At 41.1% G+C, this 18,284-nt stretch overlaps 1 protein-coding gene across 3 annotated transcripts in view; it reads right to left on the bottom strand.

Moving 5' to 3' along the window:
• EXOC4 (exocyst complex component 4) overlaps nucleotides 1-18,284 on the bottom strand; it is an 830,578-nt gene that overhangs the window by 237,961 nt on the left and 574,333 nt on the right. For all 3 annotated transcript variants that reach the window (XM_004382687.2, XM_023737127.1, XM_023737128.1), the window contains exon 11: nucleotides 8,702-8,921. In XM_004382687.2, the coding sequence (XP_004382744.1) occupies nucleotides 8,702-8,921 (220 nt within the window). The remainder of the gene's footprint in view (nucleotides 1-8,701; nucleotides 8,922-18,284) is intronic.

The following is an 18,284-nucleotide window of genomic DNA, read 5'->3' as shown; positions in this document are numbered from 1 at the left end:
AAAAAAAAAAAAAAAAAACCTACTAGTGGTGGTAAGTTAGTGTTTCTTTGGGTCTAGACAAACAGAGAAGAATCAGAAGAAACTCCACAGCATCTTGGTGTGGAGACTGATTTTAGCACAGTGAGACCACTGGCACCACCTCTCAGAGCTTCCAGGGGAAAATCAATTGATCGGCTCTCTTTTCAACTTACTGGGTTTCATGATGACTTCCAGCAGACCTTAGATCGGACTAACCTATTTACGCTAATACAAGCTAAATCCATTCTGTACAGAGGGTGGAACAGCAACAACTGGCCGTGATGCAAACACTGCTCAAATGCAACAGCTTTCATATTAACATAATTGGACATGATGAAAACAATATGCTATTGCTGCTGGCCAACTTCTTTGGGAAACCAGAGAGAAGTTACTGGCAGTACCCTGGCTTAGCTCAGGAGGTATTTAGGCGTGGACATCAGTGTAATTATCTCTAGCAAGTCATTACACTGTAAGCAGCTGTGTCCACCAATTTTCAATAAGGCTTAACTAGAATACCAGTAATCATTGAGCCTACCAAGAAACACTCATTTTGAGCCTTGTTGACACCTAGAGGGGCCCTGGTGGTGCAGTGGTTAAGAGCTCGGCTGCTAACCAAAAAGGTCAGCAGTTTTGAATCCACCAACTGCTCCCTGGAAACCCTATGGGCAGTTCTGCTCTGTCCTATAGGGTCGCTGTGAGTCGGAATTGACTTGACTGCAATGGAAAATACAGCAAACTAAATATACTGCATTCTATATAACTTGCTTCCAGAAAGTTCCCGTGTGATTCTAAGGGGAAGCTGGGTTGAGAACCCCTGCTCCAAGCCCACAGGTAAACGTGTGGTGGTGCAGCTGGCTGAGTAAAAGAGGAGAGTGTGGGACTGCAGGCAGAGTCTAACCAGTTCACTTCTCAGACGATGCTCTGACAGACGGGGGCAGGGAGGAAATGAAAATATGCTTTAAATGTTTCAAAAGACTGCCTAACGTTTTTACTCGCACAGCTTATGTTTTTCCCTCCGATGATACGGGATTTGAGCCTGAGCACTAGAAAAGCTGCCTGTGTCTCAGCTTGCCCTACACGAGCTGGAAAAGCAGGCTCCTCCTGCAGTTGGAAAGAACCTTGCAGATCCAGCCCCGTGCTAGACAGGAGCAGCTTCTCCTGCTGCTGCAAATATTGTTTTCACAGCTTCTGGGCCTATATGCAACAAAGCTCAATGATTTTTTTTTTTTGCACTGACTACTGGTGTTCACCACAATGCATGAGATCCCACTTCCTGGCCTTCGGCTGGGCATGGCGGTGTGTGTAAGGCAAAGTGTGCATCAACATCAGCTGGAGAGCTGGCTAGAACACAGATTCCTGGGCTCCCGCCCTGGAGTGGGATGGGGTTCTAGAATCTGCATTTCTCACAAGCTCCCAAACCATGGACTGCACTTGGCATAGCACTTGTGTAAGGCAATGCTACTCAAACTCTAATGTGCACAGATGTTACCTGGTGGTATCCTTCTAATACCCTGACCAGAGGTCTGATACTCTTGTCCACAGACCACTCACTAAGTAGTAAGGGTACAGAGTATTCCACTGCAAGGTAGAGAGAAAACAACTACTGTGCCTTTGTTCATACAGACAGGTGTCCATTCAGCAATTTGACAGACGAGGGAGAAAAACCTTAGACCTTAATGCAGCCCCTCCCCCTTGACATTTTTAGATGGAGACACTAAAGAACAAATGAGTTAAATGATATCCCCGTAGCAATGATAAACTAGGGAAGTGAAGTGAACTCCTCCTCATGTCTAAGGAATGAACAATCTGTAGTCTCCTGGAGACATATAAAACACAAGAAGGTATCCGTGTCAATCCATTTGTTTCCATAGTGCCATGTCCAGAATGCTAGGAAATGTGACTCAGGAGAAATGACCAACTTCTCTTAAGAGACTTTCTGAATTTGTGTTATGGATTGAATTGTGTCCACCCAAAATGTGTTGTAAATCCTAATCCTAACACCTGTGGTTATAATTCCATTTGGGGATGGGTTTTCTTTGTCATGTTAATGAGACAGTATTAGTGTAGAGTGTGTCTTAAGTCAATCTCTTTTAAGATATAAAAGAGATTAAACAAGCAAGCAAGCAAATAGAGATGGGGGAAGACAGATGCCGAGCTCAAGAGAGACAAGGACCTTCCCCTGGAGCTGACAGAGAGAAAGCCTCCCTCAAGAGCTGGCACCCTGAATCTGGACTTCTAGTCTCCTAAACCGTGAGAAAATAAATTTCTGTTTGTTAAAGACATCCACTTGTGGTATTTCTGTTACAGCAGCACTAGATGACTAAGAATTTGAATGAGCATGCTTTGTCTTACAGTGGGTGCAAACCATTTTGCAGAAAAAATGATTTCCAAAGAAGAATCTCAGACAGTAAGACCACGAAGTATGTTCAATCCTGCCTCATGTTGATAGCATTAGGCAAAAGAACTGCACGTTTCAACTGAAGCTCTGTCAAGAATCTTAAACACAAGACCATGTGTGGGGAGGTGGGCGTGCACGCATGTGTCCTTGTACTAAGGAAGCCATCATTAATTCATTTTCATTCACTCACGCTTACCCATTTCTAGATATTGTGTGTCTCCTCTATGATAGGAGGAACCAGGGATTTAGGAGAGAACCAAATGCAACAAAGTGGTACTAGTAGTAACCAAGGAACCAAATAGGAACCAAGCTGCTCCATGTGCTGGAAAGTGTCTCAGGTGCTAAAGCAAGAGACCTGGCTCTAGGCTTTCACTTCTCTGTGAGGCAGAATAGCGGACTTAGGGGTTAGGGGCCTGCTTCCCAAACTATGGTGACAGCCCAGTTTATTTTCCCCAGTCTGCTGCAGATTGATACAAAATATAGGTAGTCTCCGACTTAGATGGGGTTCCATTCCTATAATTCCATCATGAGTCGGTTCTGATGTAAGTTGAATATCTTTTTTTAAATTTTAGTTTTCATTATTATTGCCTTTTATTACCAGTATCTTTATAAATTTGATCTTTATTAGTCTTTTCGGGTTGGCATGAGAATGATAAGATCGGCAAATTACATGCTGCAACACTGTAGGTAGTACATATTACTAATGATAAGATGTAAAAAAAACAAAAAATAGATGGTCGTCAGTGTGGTTAACCGTAACTCAAACATGTTGTAAGTTGGGGACTACCTGTATGATAAAAAATAAATTACTAGAAAAAGAAAAAATAAACTCACAAAGACATATAAAACAGAAGTCTCAATTTTGTAGTATTAGATTTAACATGGAGTCCCTGGGTGGTGCAAATCGTTAAGTGCTTAGTTAGTAACAGAAAGGTTGGTGGTTCGAGTCCACCCAGAGGTGCCTCAGAATAAAGGTCTGGTGATCTTTTTCCAAAACATCTGCCATTGAAAAATCTATGGAGCACAGTTCTACTCTGGCACACATGGCATTGCTATGAATCAGAATCAACTGTATGGCAACTGATAGATTCAACAGACAAGGTCAAATTGCTTAAAAAAAAAAGTATCTAAATGCTTACTCTCAAATTCTATATGTCTCACATTGTTGCTGTTAGGTGCCATTAAGTTGATTTCGATTCATAGCGATCCCCTGTGACGGAGTAGAACTGCCCCATACGGTTTTCTTGGCTGTAATCTTTAAGGGAGCAGATCGCCAAGTCTTTCTATCGTGGTGTTGCTGGGTGGGTTCAAACCGCACACCTTTCAGTTAAACAGCTGAGCACTTAACAGCCGCACTACCAGGGCTCCTGTGTGTCTCAAAGCCAACTGGTAAACAGGCTGCAGACTAGCATCACCCTCAGACTACAGTTTGAGAGAAGTGGCATAGAGCGTGGGCTCCAGGGTTAGATTGCCAGCCTTTGAATACCAGTTCTGTTGCTTACTAGCTGTGTAGCTGTGGGCAAGTTATTTAATTCCTTCGTTTCTCAGTTTCCTCACCATAATAAGAATATTATAATAAGAACACCACCCTCACAGAGCTCTTGTCAAGATAGGGAAAGCACTTACAAGTCAATATGTGCAAAGCACGGAGAACAGCGTCTGGCCCAAAGTGAATGCTCTTCAAGTGTTAGCTGCTATCATTACTACATTACTACCATCAACTATTATCACGGCCACGTCACTATTACTACTAGCACTACTCTGGCGTATCATTTTGGGTCAACACTTGCACAGCTTCTTCCCCTATAAGACGGTGACTGTAGTCTCTTACCCCCTATCGACCTTCCTTTCTTCCTTATGGGTCTGTGGCTGGAAAGTGAAATCTCCGCCGTGGAAGCACATCGTTGTCCACGGACATGCCCCCCTGTAGCCCCAGTCTCTGTACTGCCAGACGTCACGTCAGAGAGGCGAGGACGAAGTGTCCCGGGGTTCTCTTCAGAGGGCTCCCGGGCACTGTGTCTGCCCCTCGGCGAGCCCAAGTGACAGCACTGCCGAGACAGCTGTCCTCCCCCACGCGGAGACTGAGCTGGGCTGATGCCACATGACACTGAGGGCCACCTCAAGGGAAGGCACAGGACAACGCTCTTCTCCTCTGTGACCACAAAACAGTCCAGCAGAGGGAGTAACTTTAAAGGACATCATTATATTTGTGTAACTGAATACTTAACCCACCTGCATCGTCCCACACACACATGTATTTCTTCAAGTTTCCTTAACATTTGTTTTGGGTTCTGCGCTAAACGTTTTGAGATTTATTTCTAACTTTTTGTTCAGATTAAAACCAAAAAAAACAAATCCATTGCCACTGAGTTGATTCCGACTCATAGTGACCCTATAGGACAAAGCAGAACTGCCCATAGGGTTTCCAAGGAGCTCCTGGTGGATCTGAAATGGCGACCTTTTGGTTAGCAGCTGACTGCTTCACCACTGTACCACCAGGGCTCCTTTGTTCAGATTAGCCACCTACAATTAGTGGGGAATAAAAATATTAAGGAGTCAAAGAAACGTATTTAAGAGACACTGAGAGCTGAACATAAGAAATTATGTTAGGAAACGATTTACCATCATTATTAAGTAAGAGAATTCTCGAGATGGGAAAGGAAAATAGCCATCTTCTCATTTGCATTTTTAGTATTGTAACTCCAAGAATATTAAACAAGTATATTGATAGGGTCTAACCAATTTGCATCCTCATAAAATAAAATTTTTCTAAAGAAAGAGAGGGCAACAAAATAACCAAATAACAAAGCAGGTGTTCTGGCTCTGAAAACAAATTTGGAGGCTAACAGCTTAAATGGCCTTAGTTTCAAGAGGCCACACTCACACATAATTATCAAATCTTGACAAGGTCAAAGAGAGAAGAGGTAAACCTGGAGTTCTTACTAGTCCTCAGAATGGAGTATTTGACTTAAAGGACAAGAGGCTGGTTGATGTACAAGAAGGCTGGTGACAAGGTTGGAGTGATTAGACAGGCACATGGGTAAACTGCCCCGAGATGTCACTTAGCTCTCGTTGTGTGGCCCTGACTTGGCCCATATTGTAGTCAACTAGTTACGAGTTTTAATGTGTCTTTGCTACTCAAGGTGAAAATGATCATGTTTAGTAAGACAGAATCTACGGTTCGCAGATTTACTCTGCAGCACACTGTCTCCATTTTTTTCTTTTAAATTCAGTACACTAAGCACGGTCAAGTTGCTCTGCACGGCATATGGCATGGCACTGTAAGGAAATGAATACTGAGAGGCTTCCTAACGGAGACCAGGCTAACGCTGCAGTCAGACAAAGACAAGTACCACTTTGGGCCACTCTCTACTCCTCCTCTTCTACTCTAACCCTGTAGTCATTTACCGCACTCAAAGCTCACTCTCATTGATTATTACTTAAAATATTCATCGTCTGATATTAATAATCATTATATTCCTAGGCAAATAAAAAATTCTTTACTTAAAAAAGAAAAAAAAACCTAGCAGTGCCAAAAAAAAAGCTCACTTTCAATGTCCCTCCATCTATCCCTCCCTCCATCCATCCAGGCACGCATCCATTCAGTCAGTGAATATTTACTGAGCATCTTCTAGCCAGCAGGTACTATACTATGCTTTTGGAACTGACCTTCTAGTGGGAAAAGATGGAAAATAAACAAGTTAGAAAATTAACTAATAATGATAGTTGTGATAAGTGCTATGAAGGGGGAAAAAAGTTGTTAAAATAGCAATTAACTGGGAGGATCTATTCAGGATCCTGGCGAAAAAGAGAATTTTGCTCTGATGATTCAAATGAAGAGCAGTGAAAGAAAGGAGGACTTAGAGAGAACTGTGAGCAGGGTTGAGGGAGGCAAAAGGGATGCTGAGGCACCTGGAGAACAGCAATAGCAGAAGGCTGTATCAAGGGGCAAGGAGAAGAAATGGTGTTGTCAGAACCCAGTGCAAACTGGAGGTGTGGAGGAGGTGTCACCTGGCAGGACTTCTGCTACGGAGGGATGCACTCATGGCCAGAACCATGATCTGAAGTGGAGGGGAAGGGGGAAGAAATAACTCAACTACTCTCTCCTCTCACCCTCTAATTTCCTGCCAGAGCTTCTGACTGGCAGAACCTGAAGCCACCTAGCATGAGCTTGGGTGGTACAGCCCATAGGGTTCAGGCTCTTAGAGAAGTGAACAAGGCAGATCAATGTAGAGAATGAATGGGGGGCGGGGAGTAGTAGGGAATAACCAGGAAACAGATCTACTTAGGTAGGATAGTCAGGGGAAGCCTCTCTCTGGAGGTGACATTTGAACTGAGAGTTGGAGAAGAGAAGGTTCCAGCCACAAAAAGAGTCCGGGGAAGAGTAATATGGCAGAGGGAACAGGGAGCACACACTTTTGCTGTTCCTCCTACTCTGCATCCCATACTCAGTACAGATCCCTCACCATGGGCAGGTCTAACACAGACCCAGACAATTCAAACAAATACCTTCCTAGATGTGATGCCACATTCAACTTCTATGGCACAACTAACACAGACCCAGACAATCCAAATGAACACCCTCCTAGAGGTGATGCCATATTTAAGTTCTATGACATGTCTAACACGGACCCAGACGATCCAAATGAACACCTTCTGTCATGGATTGAATTATGTCCCCCAAAAAATGTATGTATCAATTTGGCTGGGCCATGATTCCTGGTATTGTGTGATTTTTCTGTATGTTGTAAATCCTGCCTCCATGATGTTAATGAGGGAGGATGGGTGGCAGTTGTATTAGTAAGGCAGGACTCAATCTACAAGATTGGATTGTGTCCTGAGGCAATCTCTTGAGATATAAAAGAGAAAAGACAGCAGAGAGACAGTGGGACTTCATACCACCAAGAAAGCAGTGCCAGGAGCAGAGCGTGTCCTTTTGACCCAGGGTCCCTGCAGAGAAGCTCCTAGTCCAGGGGAATATTGATGAGAAGCCTGACTGAGGGAAAAAGCCTTTCCCTGGAGCTGAGGCCATAAATTTGGCCTTTTAGCCTACTTCACCATGAAGAAATAAATTTCTCTTGTTAAAGGCATCCACTTGTGGTATTTCTGTTATAGGAGCACTAGATGACTAAGACACCTTCCTAGATGGGATGCCATATTCAAGTTCTACGGCATGTCTAACACAGACCCAGACAATCCAAACGAACACCTTCCTAGATGTGATACCATATACGAGTTCTAGGAGAAGCCTAGACCTCTATTTTACTTTCTCAATGTCACAGAAGAGTTTGCTCATAAAAACAGAATACTCGGAGCTTACAGACTCCCCTATGAAAGGTCTAGCAGTTAATTCTAACGTGCAAAGAAGAAAAAAACAAAACATACAAAAAAACAAGGCAAGCATATATAAAAGCAGGTAAGGGCAGGCAACTGAAGCAAGAGTAACTCCCTGCCATTTATATAACTTCTCTTGGAAGCGCTCAAGCATTCCACATCTTGAGACATCGTCATACTGTGCAACTCGTGTAAAACATGGGACATCGTGTTCATCACTCTCAATCACTATATTCAGTTACAACATAACAATAGTTAATGTACACCCATAATTTAAACTCATACTAATTTTCTTTTCGTTTTATATTCGCCTCCAAGTCACCAGGCAAAAATGTATATAAAATAAGTACCTCAAGCCTATTAATCCAAGTATCTACAGAGATGTATGCTAACACATCTATTTCAGTTGCTCAGAAACCATTTCTTTATATAGTTAGAGTCAATTTTTCAATATTAATAAGATCATCATTTGAATTAAGTGATCTGGCTTTTAAAACAAGCCAGTTGGCTGGTTCACTGAAATTCACTGTGAGGCAGCCAATTTATTTACAGTAAATCTGCCCTCAAATGGTTCAGGGGGTTTCCTGTTGGTACCTCAGGTTAGACAGAGTGACTTCTTCCTGTTAGTCCTTCATACTCCAAGACACATTCACCAACAGAAAAATAATCCCATTCAAGGACAAATTATAGGCAAATAATGAGGAGTTTCCTGCGTGTTAATGAGGCCCACCCTCTCCAACATCCAAAGCTAACCATTTTCTTCTTAAAGATCTTAAGGAACTTTCATTATTCCTAAATTTCCCTGGTGCCTGTTTAATTTATTTCCTCTTGTTTTGTCCCTGATGAATCTGGAAACAGATGGGAATTCTTTTTTTTTTTTTTTAATTTATGACTCTTGCCAAATTGATGAAAATTGCTGGTAAAAAATGCAACTTTGAAACATATTATTACCTGAAGGAGGGGCCGCTGCACCCCCAGCACCTTCATGGTGTCTGCATTAGCGAGGATCTTCAAGGGGTCAGATGTTTTAGTGACTCCTTCAATCTCCTTGTTGATCTCAGCCAAGACTTGGTTGAGGAAGATGTTTTTGATGTACACGGTGAGAAACTCTCGAAGAGGACACTGTTTGGCTGGGCCAAGTCCCAGGGCATGCTCAATCTCCTGGATAAATCTGGAAGAAAAGAGAGTAAAAAGGTTACTAAACGTATCAGACAATAGTTATATAAATATGATGCAATATACATGGGCATGGGCATCTCTAGGCTTTGCCTATTTTCATAGGGACATTTCCAGGTCATCGCTCTGTTATTCATCTACATAGGAGGTTTTTTTCTTTTTTCTTTTTTTTAAAGTACAGGTTATTTCACTAATTGAATAGAAGTAGGATGAAACAGAAAACATGACTTCTAAACCGGTGGTGGGGGGTGGGGAAGAGAGATGAAATAGGTTTATTAATCCGTGAGATAGCCGGAAACAAAAATAAAAGAAGCAAAGAAAAAGCATGATAAAGAGAAAACACAAATTACAATGTCAATTAAAAAGCATACCCCAAAATACTACATATTTCTCACTGAAGCCATTCTATATGTAGATAGAAATGTTTAAAAAGGGGGGGGGGGAATGAATGGATACCCTTTAAATTTATGATGATATGTGAGGAGTTGGGAGGTTAAGAAAAGGAATAGAGGTGGGAGTTTGGGGGACAAAGGAGGAGCTCAACCTTATTTGTAATGAGGTATTCCCTTTATTAAAAAAAACACTTAAGGCATATATAACAGAATGCTAATAACAGTCAAATTTGGGAGATAAGTAGGTAGACATTTGTTTTATTATTCTTTGTACTCTCCTATTCAGGCAGCCCTCACTTTGCATGGCTCTCATATGTACAAATTTCAGTTGCCACAGTTGAGTTAAATAACACTACTCCTGCAACAACACGGTTCAAATTTCAGTTATCACGGTATATTAACTGTAAGTAATTGCACAAAGTACAAACTTTGCTGTTAGCTCTCCAGTCTTTAAATCACTACATAAATAACCGATGTTCATCAAGATAACTGGCCAATTATGTCACTTCTTTCAGAATCTGTGGGTGATTGTTCATCATCTACTAGTCGGCTCAAATACAGGCAGCAAAGCGTGTAGCCGTGTTGCCTCCTCATCTCCCAGTGATAAACCCATGTGACTTTTATAAAAGTGGATAATCAAAAGAGAGAATTGGCTAACAAAGATAAAGTACAGGAAAGAAACAAAAAGCGGTAACAATGGAAATGAAACTCAAATTGAACATCAACAGAGCCACAGAGGAGACAGCTGACTGTGGGAATGTGGACACTGCCGCTGTTTGAGATATGTGCTGCCAGAGTGAAGGCAAACTTCTCGACATCAGTGAGGAAAGTGGTTGTGACAAAAGGGAGGAAGACTTACCAGAGGAAGTGAGGTCAGTAAGAAAACCTTCACAATAACGGAACTCTTGGAGATATTTCACAACATTGAGAAAGCAAAGGATAAAATGTTGGCAGCTGATCCAAACTTAGAAAGGAGTATGACAGTTCACCAAGGCATAGAAAAGATGCTTACTGTATATTTAAGTTAATACAAGAAGAAGAAGGCAAGCACTGTTTAAACTACTCTCGATAAGATTTTAACAAAGAAATAAAGCACTTTCATCCTCGATGTTTCTAAAGTTACAGCATGCTAACTACATACTAGCTTTCCTATTTTTTCATTTCCCTGTATCCTTACAACTGACAATAAGAGAGTTTTTAAGGTTTTGACAAAAAAATTGTAAAGGTCATGGAACAATCATGATTTTTCCCACTAATTACTGAGATCACTTTGCACAGTTTAACGTTGCATGCTCATTTTTACAGCCCCATACTACTATGTAGAACAAGGAATGTCTTTACTTTAGATTTTTTCTTATAAAAGGGGAGGAGGGAAGGAAAGTTACCTACACACCAAAAACTGAAATGAAAAATAAAGTCAAAAGGCAAATGACTAACTAAGAAGGCATGTTTGGAACATATATTACAAATGAGGACTAGAAATCAAGAAGAAAACAAAGAACGTGAAAAGACAATTTACAGCAAATATAAATGGTTATGAACATAAGAAAAAATTCTTAACCTCATAAATAGAAGAAAAATACAAAATAAACTATACTAAGATTGTCTTGGGAGCCCTAGTGGCACAGTGGTTAAAGTGCTCAGCTGCTAACCGAAAGGTCAGTGGTTCAAACCCACCAACAACTCCATGGGAGAAAGATGTGGCAGTCTGCGTCCATCAAGATTTACAGCCTTGGAAACCCTATGGGGTGGTTCTATTCCGTCCTATAGGGGCACTATGAATCAGAATCCACTTGATGGCAATGGGTTTTTTTTTGGTTTAAGATAATCTTTTTTACACTCATGTAGTTGGCCAGATTCTAAAAGTTTGAAAAAACATTCTTTCAGCATAGGTGTGGGAAAAGATGCACTCTTGTATACTGGGAGTGAAAAACGGCACAATTCTTATGAGGAGCTAATTGCCACCATCACTCAGAATTACAAATGCATTTCCTTTTGGCTCAGAAATCCTACTTCTGGGAAATTCTTCCTACAGCTATAAATGAATATGGATGAGATGATTCCGTACAACGTACATAGATCATTGCAGCATTGTTTTTATGACAAAAGACTGGAAACACCACAAAATATCCATCAATTAGGGAATAGTTAACTGTTGTACAGCTACACATCGGATTACTGTGTAGCTCTCCTGACTCCCAACTGTGGAAGGATTTGATGCACCGACGTGAAACGATCTATCTCCAAGATATATTGTTAAGTGAACAAAGCAAGGTACAAAACTGTATGTATTTAGTAGTATTTACCACACTAACGTTCGTGTAAGAAATGAATAATCTCATTTGTTTATTTTAGCATAAAGACAACCTGAGAAGAGTCACAAAAAACTAATAAAAGTTACTACTTGTAAATGGTGGGGGCAGGGGGGCTGGAAGAGAAGTGGGAATGAGACTTTTCAGTGATAATTTTTTATAACCATTTGATTTTTAAAAGTTGTGAATGTATTTCCTACTCAAATAAAATTAAATTAGAAAATATAAAAATTACCTACACACATCAGAAATTATACTTCATATATTTCTTTCTAATTAAACCACATTTAAAGTCTGGTGTATAAATATTCCTTAAGGTTAGGTGTTTAACCTAATAAAGAGTTTCCTTTAATTTATAAATAAATGCATTACTGGCTGTCTCCGGGTTATGAACGTCTGACTTACACTTACTTACAATCCATAGTTATGAACCAAGCCCCGTAAAGCCTGTTACATAAAAAATTCAAGGTAAATACAATGGTTTGTAATTAACAAATTGGTGCTGCTTTGCGAGACTCATCAAAACCTTGTTATTATTACTACTGTATTATGTTAAAGATATTTTAGTGTATCTGGGAGTGTTTCTTTAATGTTTTTATACATAGAAAGGTACACTATATACTATATACTAAGATAAACATTTGACCAACTGATGTTAGATACCAATTGTACCCAACTGTTCCGATTTACATACAAATTCCACTTCAAGATAGATTTAGGAACAGAACTCGGTACATTTAAGCTTGCATATCACTGTTAAATACTCCATTAACCTCTTGGGTGTGTGTGTATGTGTGGGGGTGCATCTAAGACTATCACAAAGAATGCAGGCGAGAAAGTGAAAACTGACAAGCTAAGAGAGACAGCAATAAAGCTTCTTAATTCATGCTATCAACATGGAAAGGGAAATTAAGTCATGACCCAAAACAAGATATAATAAATTTTTACAAAGAGGCTGAGTGGAAGAAGGTAGGCAAAAAGAGAGAAATAAAAGTGAACAGTTAACCACGGCCACAATTTTTAAATCTTCAAATCCCAGAGCCCACTACAGTGAACCCTTCTGATCTCATCTAATCCACAGAGAAACGCCCCACCCTCCACCCCCAGGTGCATCCTGATTGCCTTGCTCAACCTTTGATAGAAATCTACTGGTATTAATTTGCTAATGAGCAAACACACCAAAGGCCTTTCTGTTTTATTATTTTTTTAACATCATGGAATGAATCCCTGAATCACTTTCTTTCAAAAGGGCTTAGAAAAAGAGTATTCTGAGCAGAACTGTTTCTTACACTTTCAAAATCTTTAGTATTTATCAGAAGGAAATTATTACTGGTAGCCCTGCTCCCAAACAGAGTGGCATAAGTCTCTAAATTATCCACATTTTCTTTCCTTCTGGTCCATCATTTGCCTCTGGTGTCCCTAAAATATGAAATCTCTCTTCATGGCACTGATGGAGTGGCTCCCACCCTTCCAGCTAAGTGATTTCTTTCAAATACAAATCATTTATTCCCTAAAGCACATGCATTAGTCTAAAATGACACATACAGGTTGATGCTGCCATCTCTACTTCAAGGGGACCCATTCAACATGTCCCCTAATCTGCTAACAAAGCTGTGAAGGACTTTACTGTGCAGAAAGTATGGCACACGCTGGAAAGAATGAGGGGGAACCATTGAGCTGTCTGCACAGAAGCTCCTTCTTCACTCCAGTGAAAGATGGGAAGCAGTTACCTCCAATGGACAAACTGGCCTTTCTTGGGCAGGAAGGACACAGAACAGGAATTTTTCTAGCCCTCCAGAAAGTAAGGATTTCATTTTACTTGGATCCACAATCAACACCCATGGAAGCAGCTGTCAAGAAACCAAATGACGTACTGCACTGGGCAAAATCTGCTGCAAAAGACCTCTTTAAAGTGTTCAAAAGCAAAGATGTCACTTTGAGGACTAAGGTGCGCCTGACCCAAGCCATGGTATTTTCAATCGCCTCATACGCATGTGAAAGCCGGACGGTGAATAAGGAAGATAAAAGAAGGACCGATGCCTTTGAATTACGGTGTTGACAAAGAATACTGAATACATCATGCGGTGCCAAAACAACGAACAAATCTGTCTTGGAAGAATACAGCCAGAATGTTGCTCAGAAGCAAGGATGGCAAGACTTCATCTCACGTACTTTGGACATGTAATCAGGAGGGATCATTCCCTGGAGAAGGACATCATGTTTGCTAAAGCAGAGGGTCAGTGAAAAACAGGAAGACCCTCAATGAGATGGACTCACACAGTGGCTGCAACAATGGGCTCAAACATGGCAATGATTGTGAGGATGGTGCAGGACCAGGCAGTGTTTCGTTCTGTTGTACATGGGTTCGCTATGAGTTGGAACTGACTCACTGGCACCCAGCAACAACAACAACAGGACGTAAAGCACTCACCATCCCTGTGCGGGGAGGAATGATTTAGGGCAGGAGACTGGTCAAGAGCAGAGCATTCGGAGTAGGTATTCCAGAGACTGAAACTTGGTTAGCCTCTCTTAACCTTACTTTTGTATTCTGTAAAATTGGCATAATACTACCTACCTCACAGGGTTGCTGTGATAATTCACTGAGGCAATAAATGCCAAGCACTCAGCAGAGACTGACGCACAGTAACTGCCAAATAACCGTTGTTGTTGCTGTGTCATCAAGTCGACCTTCAACTCCTAGTGAGCCCATGTGACAAAAAAGAACTACCCCAAAGGGCTTTCTAGGCTGTAATCTTTACAGAAGCTGATCGCAAGGTCTTTTTTCCCACAGGGCTGCTGGGTAGGTTCAAACTGCCAACCGTTCAGTTAGCAGCCAAGCGCTTAACTGTTGCACTGCCAAAACCCAACCAAACCCATTGTCATCAAGCCAATTCTGACTCACAGAGAGCCTACAGGACAGAGTAGAACGGCCCCATAAAGTTTCCAAGGAGCAGCTGGTGGATTCGAACTGCCAACCTTCTGAGTAATAGCCAAGCTCTTAACCGCTGCACCACCAGGGCTCCACTGCACCACCAAACCAAAAAAGCCCGTTGCCATCAAGTTGATTCCAACTCATAGCAACCCTATAGGACAGAGTAGAACTGTCCCATAGAGCTTCCAAGAACGCCTGGTGGATTCGAACTGCTGACCTTTTGGTTAGCAGCCATAGCTCTTAACCACTACGCCATCAAGGTTTCCAAGTCACACCACAAAGACTCCTTAAATAACATTTAGGGTTATGTAAACCCTAATGAGGTTGGAGATTAGAGCAAAGTGTGACATATTTTATGATTTTTTTCACCTTATTTTACCAAGCAATCAGCCATGATCAGCAATTCAGAGCAATAATTTAATACTCTGAGTATTTCAGCAACAAATGGAGGAATGACTACCGCTAGTAGGCAATGCTCCATGTGAACAGCAGCTAAGTGTATATTGCTTACTGCTGTATCTCAGGGCCTAGAACTACCGTGTGGCTGGCACAGAGTAAGCTCTCAGGAGATACTTGTTGAACAAAGTGCTGAATACAATAATTAACAGGCTATTTGACTTCAACCCTGGAGTCCCTGGGTGATGCAAATGGTTAACGCGTTCGATTGCTAACCAAAAGGTTTTAGGTTTGAGTCCACCTAGAGGCACCTTGGAAGAATGGCCTGGTGATCTACTTCCAAAAACTCAGCCATGATAAACCCAACGGAGTAGAGGTCCACTCTGGCACACATGGGGTCACCATGAGTTGGAGTTGGCTCAATGGCAACTGGTTTTGACTTCAACCCATAGTTCCTGAATGTAGGGCATGACCTATCTGACCAAAAAATCCCTCTCCCAAGAATTTAGACTAGGTGTCCAAACAGAAGATTAAAAAAGGAAAGCAAGCAAGAAAAAGAAATCATCCTATATCTCCATCATTCCAAAGTTAACAGATACCTCTCATTAAAAGAGTAGTCTTAGTCCTTGCCCACATTCCCATATGGTTTTTCACTTTGTGCAATATGGCTGTTCACACTACTTAGTATTCTGCTCTTTCACGGAGGGTTACAGACTCATTCTATCATGCTTGAGAACACATTATTAAACCAAACACCTATTAGAGAACATTAACGCTGCCTCCAGGTTTTAGTATAGATAACCCTATGGTTAAAATCTTCATTTTGCTTCTGCTGAATAATTTCTACAAGTTAAAATATTGGAAGTAGATTTTCAGCACTTATCATGCGTGATTCTATATTTTATTTTCTCAAAATAAATCCCACACAGTATACCATGTGGTTCCTTTCACCTAGTAAGTATTTAAAAAATGATCTGTTGAATGGGAGACAAGAAGGAGAGTCAAGGGTGGAGAGGAGAATCATCAAAAAGCCCCCTTTTCCAATAATGCTCCTAATCAGCTCTATGGAAGCAAGGGAACATTCAATTTTTAATGGTGAAAAAGAATCTCATTAGGAAAGAAAATACTTCACTTCAAAGTTCAGATGGAACACAGATGGGAACCCAGTCAAAAGGGTATTATTTAATCTCATGAAGTGCTTTCACCCTAGGGACTTCCTATCCCTGGAAATGATGAACAGACAAACACAAAGAACAGTATATTCGTGTAAGTGGAAAAGAGACAATGAGAATAATAGAAAAGGATCTACATAATGCTGTGTTCTTAGTCTGTATTCTTAGAGCATCTAATTACAGGATTTGGGGGAACCTTATTCAGATCAGCCTCCTCAACCTAAGGTTGTAAAGTAGGATAAAGCAAAAACCAAATAATGAGAGTAGGCAACCAATTCTCATTGCATTTGAGTGCTTAAAGCATGGCTCTTATTTCATAGATCTTACTATTGCTATTTGTAAATATTTAAACCAGAACTTTTCTTTTTAGATTATCACCAACTGGGGGGCTTCTAAAAACTGTACCTCTGCAGTGCCTATATTTTTTAACTTACTCCTTCTTGTGGCAACTATGTGTCCTTTGGAAGGTACTCATGAGCACATATTTCACCTAGTAATTTCAAAAATTTTATCTTGATTTGATTTCTATCCAGGGAAATTGTAAACTAATTAAAATTTCACTCAAGCTTCCCAGGCTTCAGATTTGCAAAGCCCCTTGCTTAGCTCAGGCTCCTTATCACAAATTCCATTTCATTGTGAGCTCCATTTCTTTCATTTCATCTCAGCCAAGAATTGTGGCTGCTACAGCTGGAGATATCCTTGAACACAGAGGGTCTACACTGTATTTTAGAAGCTGCAATGAAAGTAGTGATGTTCATTCATTTGAATAAAAATAGGTGCTCATAGTAAATAAATATTTCTTACATTCATACCTTAATGAATTTTTTTAGAATTCTATGCCCAACATCACCAGTAATGGGCCAAACTGTCATCACGTGCCTCCTGAGAGGCTGCAGAGAAGTACACAACAACACTGCTTCTCTGCTATTCCTGCCAGAGATGCACAGCTTGAATCCAATCATGAGGAAACACCGTGTTTCCAGAAAACCAAAACACAAAATCCAAGGTACAAATTTCAGAAAATTCGAGCTCAGAATTCTGGCTTTTCGAACACAAGTAATACATTCCTGATTCTGTCATAAACAATGTATCACTCTTTATTGCTAATTAAGTTTTCACATATACATTTATTTATAATCTGATCTTTTCATACCACCTATACCATTTTAATTCTTTTCACTTTGGTATTTCCTATTTTGTTGTAAATTATCACACATGTTTTGGTATTTAGGTTGAATAATGTACACAGAGCATTTATTTGGAAGACTTGGGATTCTTCACCTGAGCCCAAGTATTAGAACCTGTAGACAGGTGTGACTTACCCCTATGGCGTCTGTATTCTGCAGGATCCCCTACTACATCCTTCCCAGTAGTGCATCTTCTAGTCTTGACTCTGCAGGATACACCGTGCTTCCCTCCACTAAGAAGTTCTGAATCTCTTCTACTGCATAATAACTCTAAAGGCATTTCTGTTATCTGAATCATCTTCTTCCCTTCATTTCAGCCCACTTTCTATGTGAAAGGTTGTATGGGTTGCATGAAATTTACAGGCCCGGAGATGCTCTAATTAAGCAGTCAGGCATATTCCAAGATAGGTCCACATGCACCACGTATACCCCACCCTTGTGCCAGTACTCTACCCTCACATTTAATATATGTACACTTAATGATGTTGTATGACTCAGATTACATATTAAAAGTGGAATTAGTAATAACAGCAACATACTGCTTATGGGAGAGTCATGAACGCATTAACTGTGCTCTAAAAACAACAATCCTGAATTTGAATTATCTAAAATTTGCACCTTGGATTTTGTGTTTGGGTTTTATGGAAAGAATACAAACAATCACAGCAACAACCACCCTAGAGCACGAGCGACACACGGGCTACAAGGGGAAAACCGCCACCCTGGAGCACGAGCGACACGTGGGCTACAAGGGGAAAACCACCATCCTAGAGCACGAGCGACACATGGGCGACAAGGGGAAAACCGCCACCCTAGAGCACGACGAGCGACACACGGGCGACAAGGGGAAAGCCGCCACCCTAGAGCACGAGCGACACGTGGACGACAAGGGGAAAACCGCCACCCTAGAGCACGAGCGACACGTGGGCTACAAGGGGAAAACCGCCACCCTAGAGCACGAGCGACA

Source organism: Trichechus manatus, unplaced genomic scaffold (assembly GCF_000243295.1).
Source record: "Trichechus manatus latirostris isolate Lorelei unplaced genomic scaffold, TriManLat1.0 scaffold00097, whole genome shotgun sequence".
Taxonomy (NCBI): Eukaryota; Metazoa; Chordata; class Mammalia; order Sirenia; family Trichechidae; genus Trichechus; species Trichechus manatus.
Note: the sequence above shows the minus strand (reverse complement) of the source record. Positions and strands in the feature narration are given on the sequence as shown.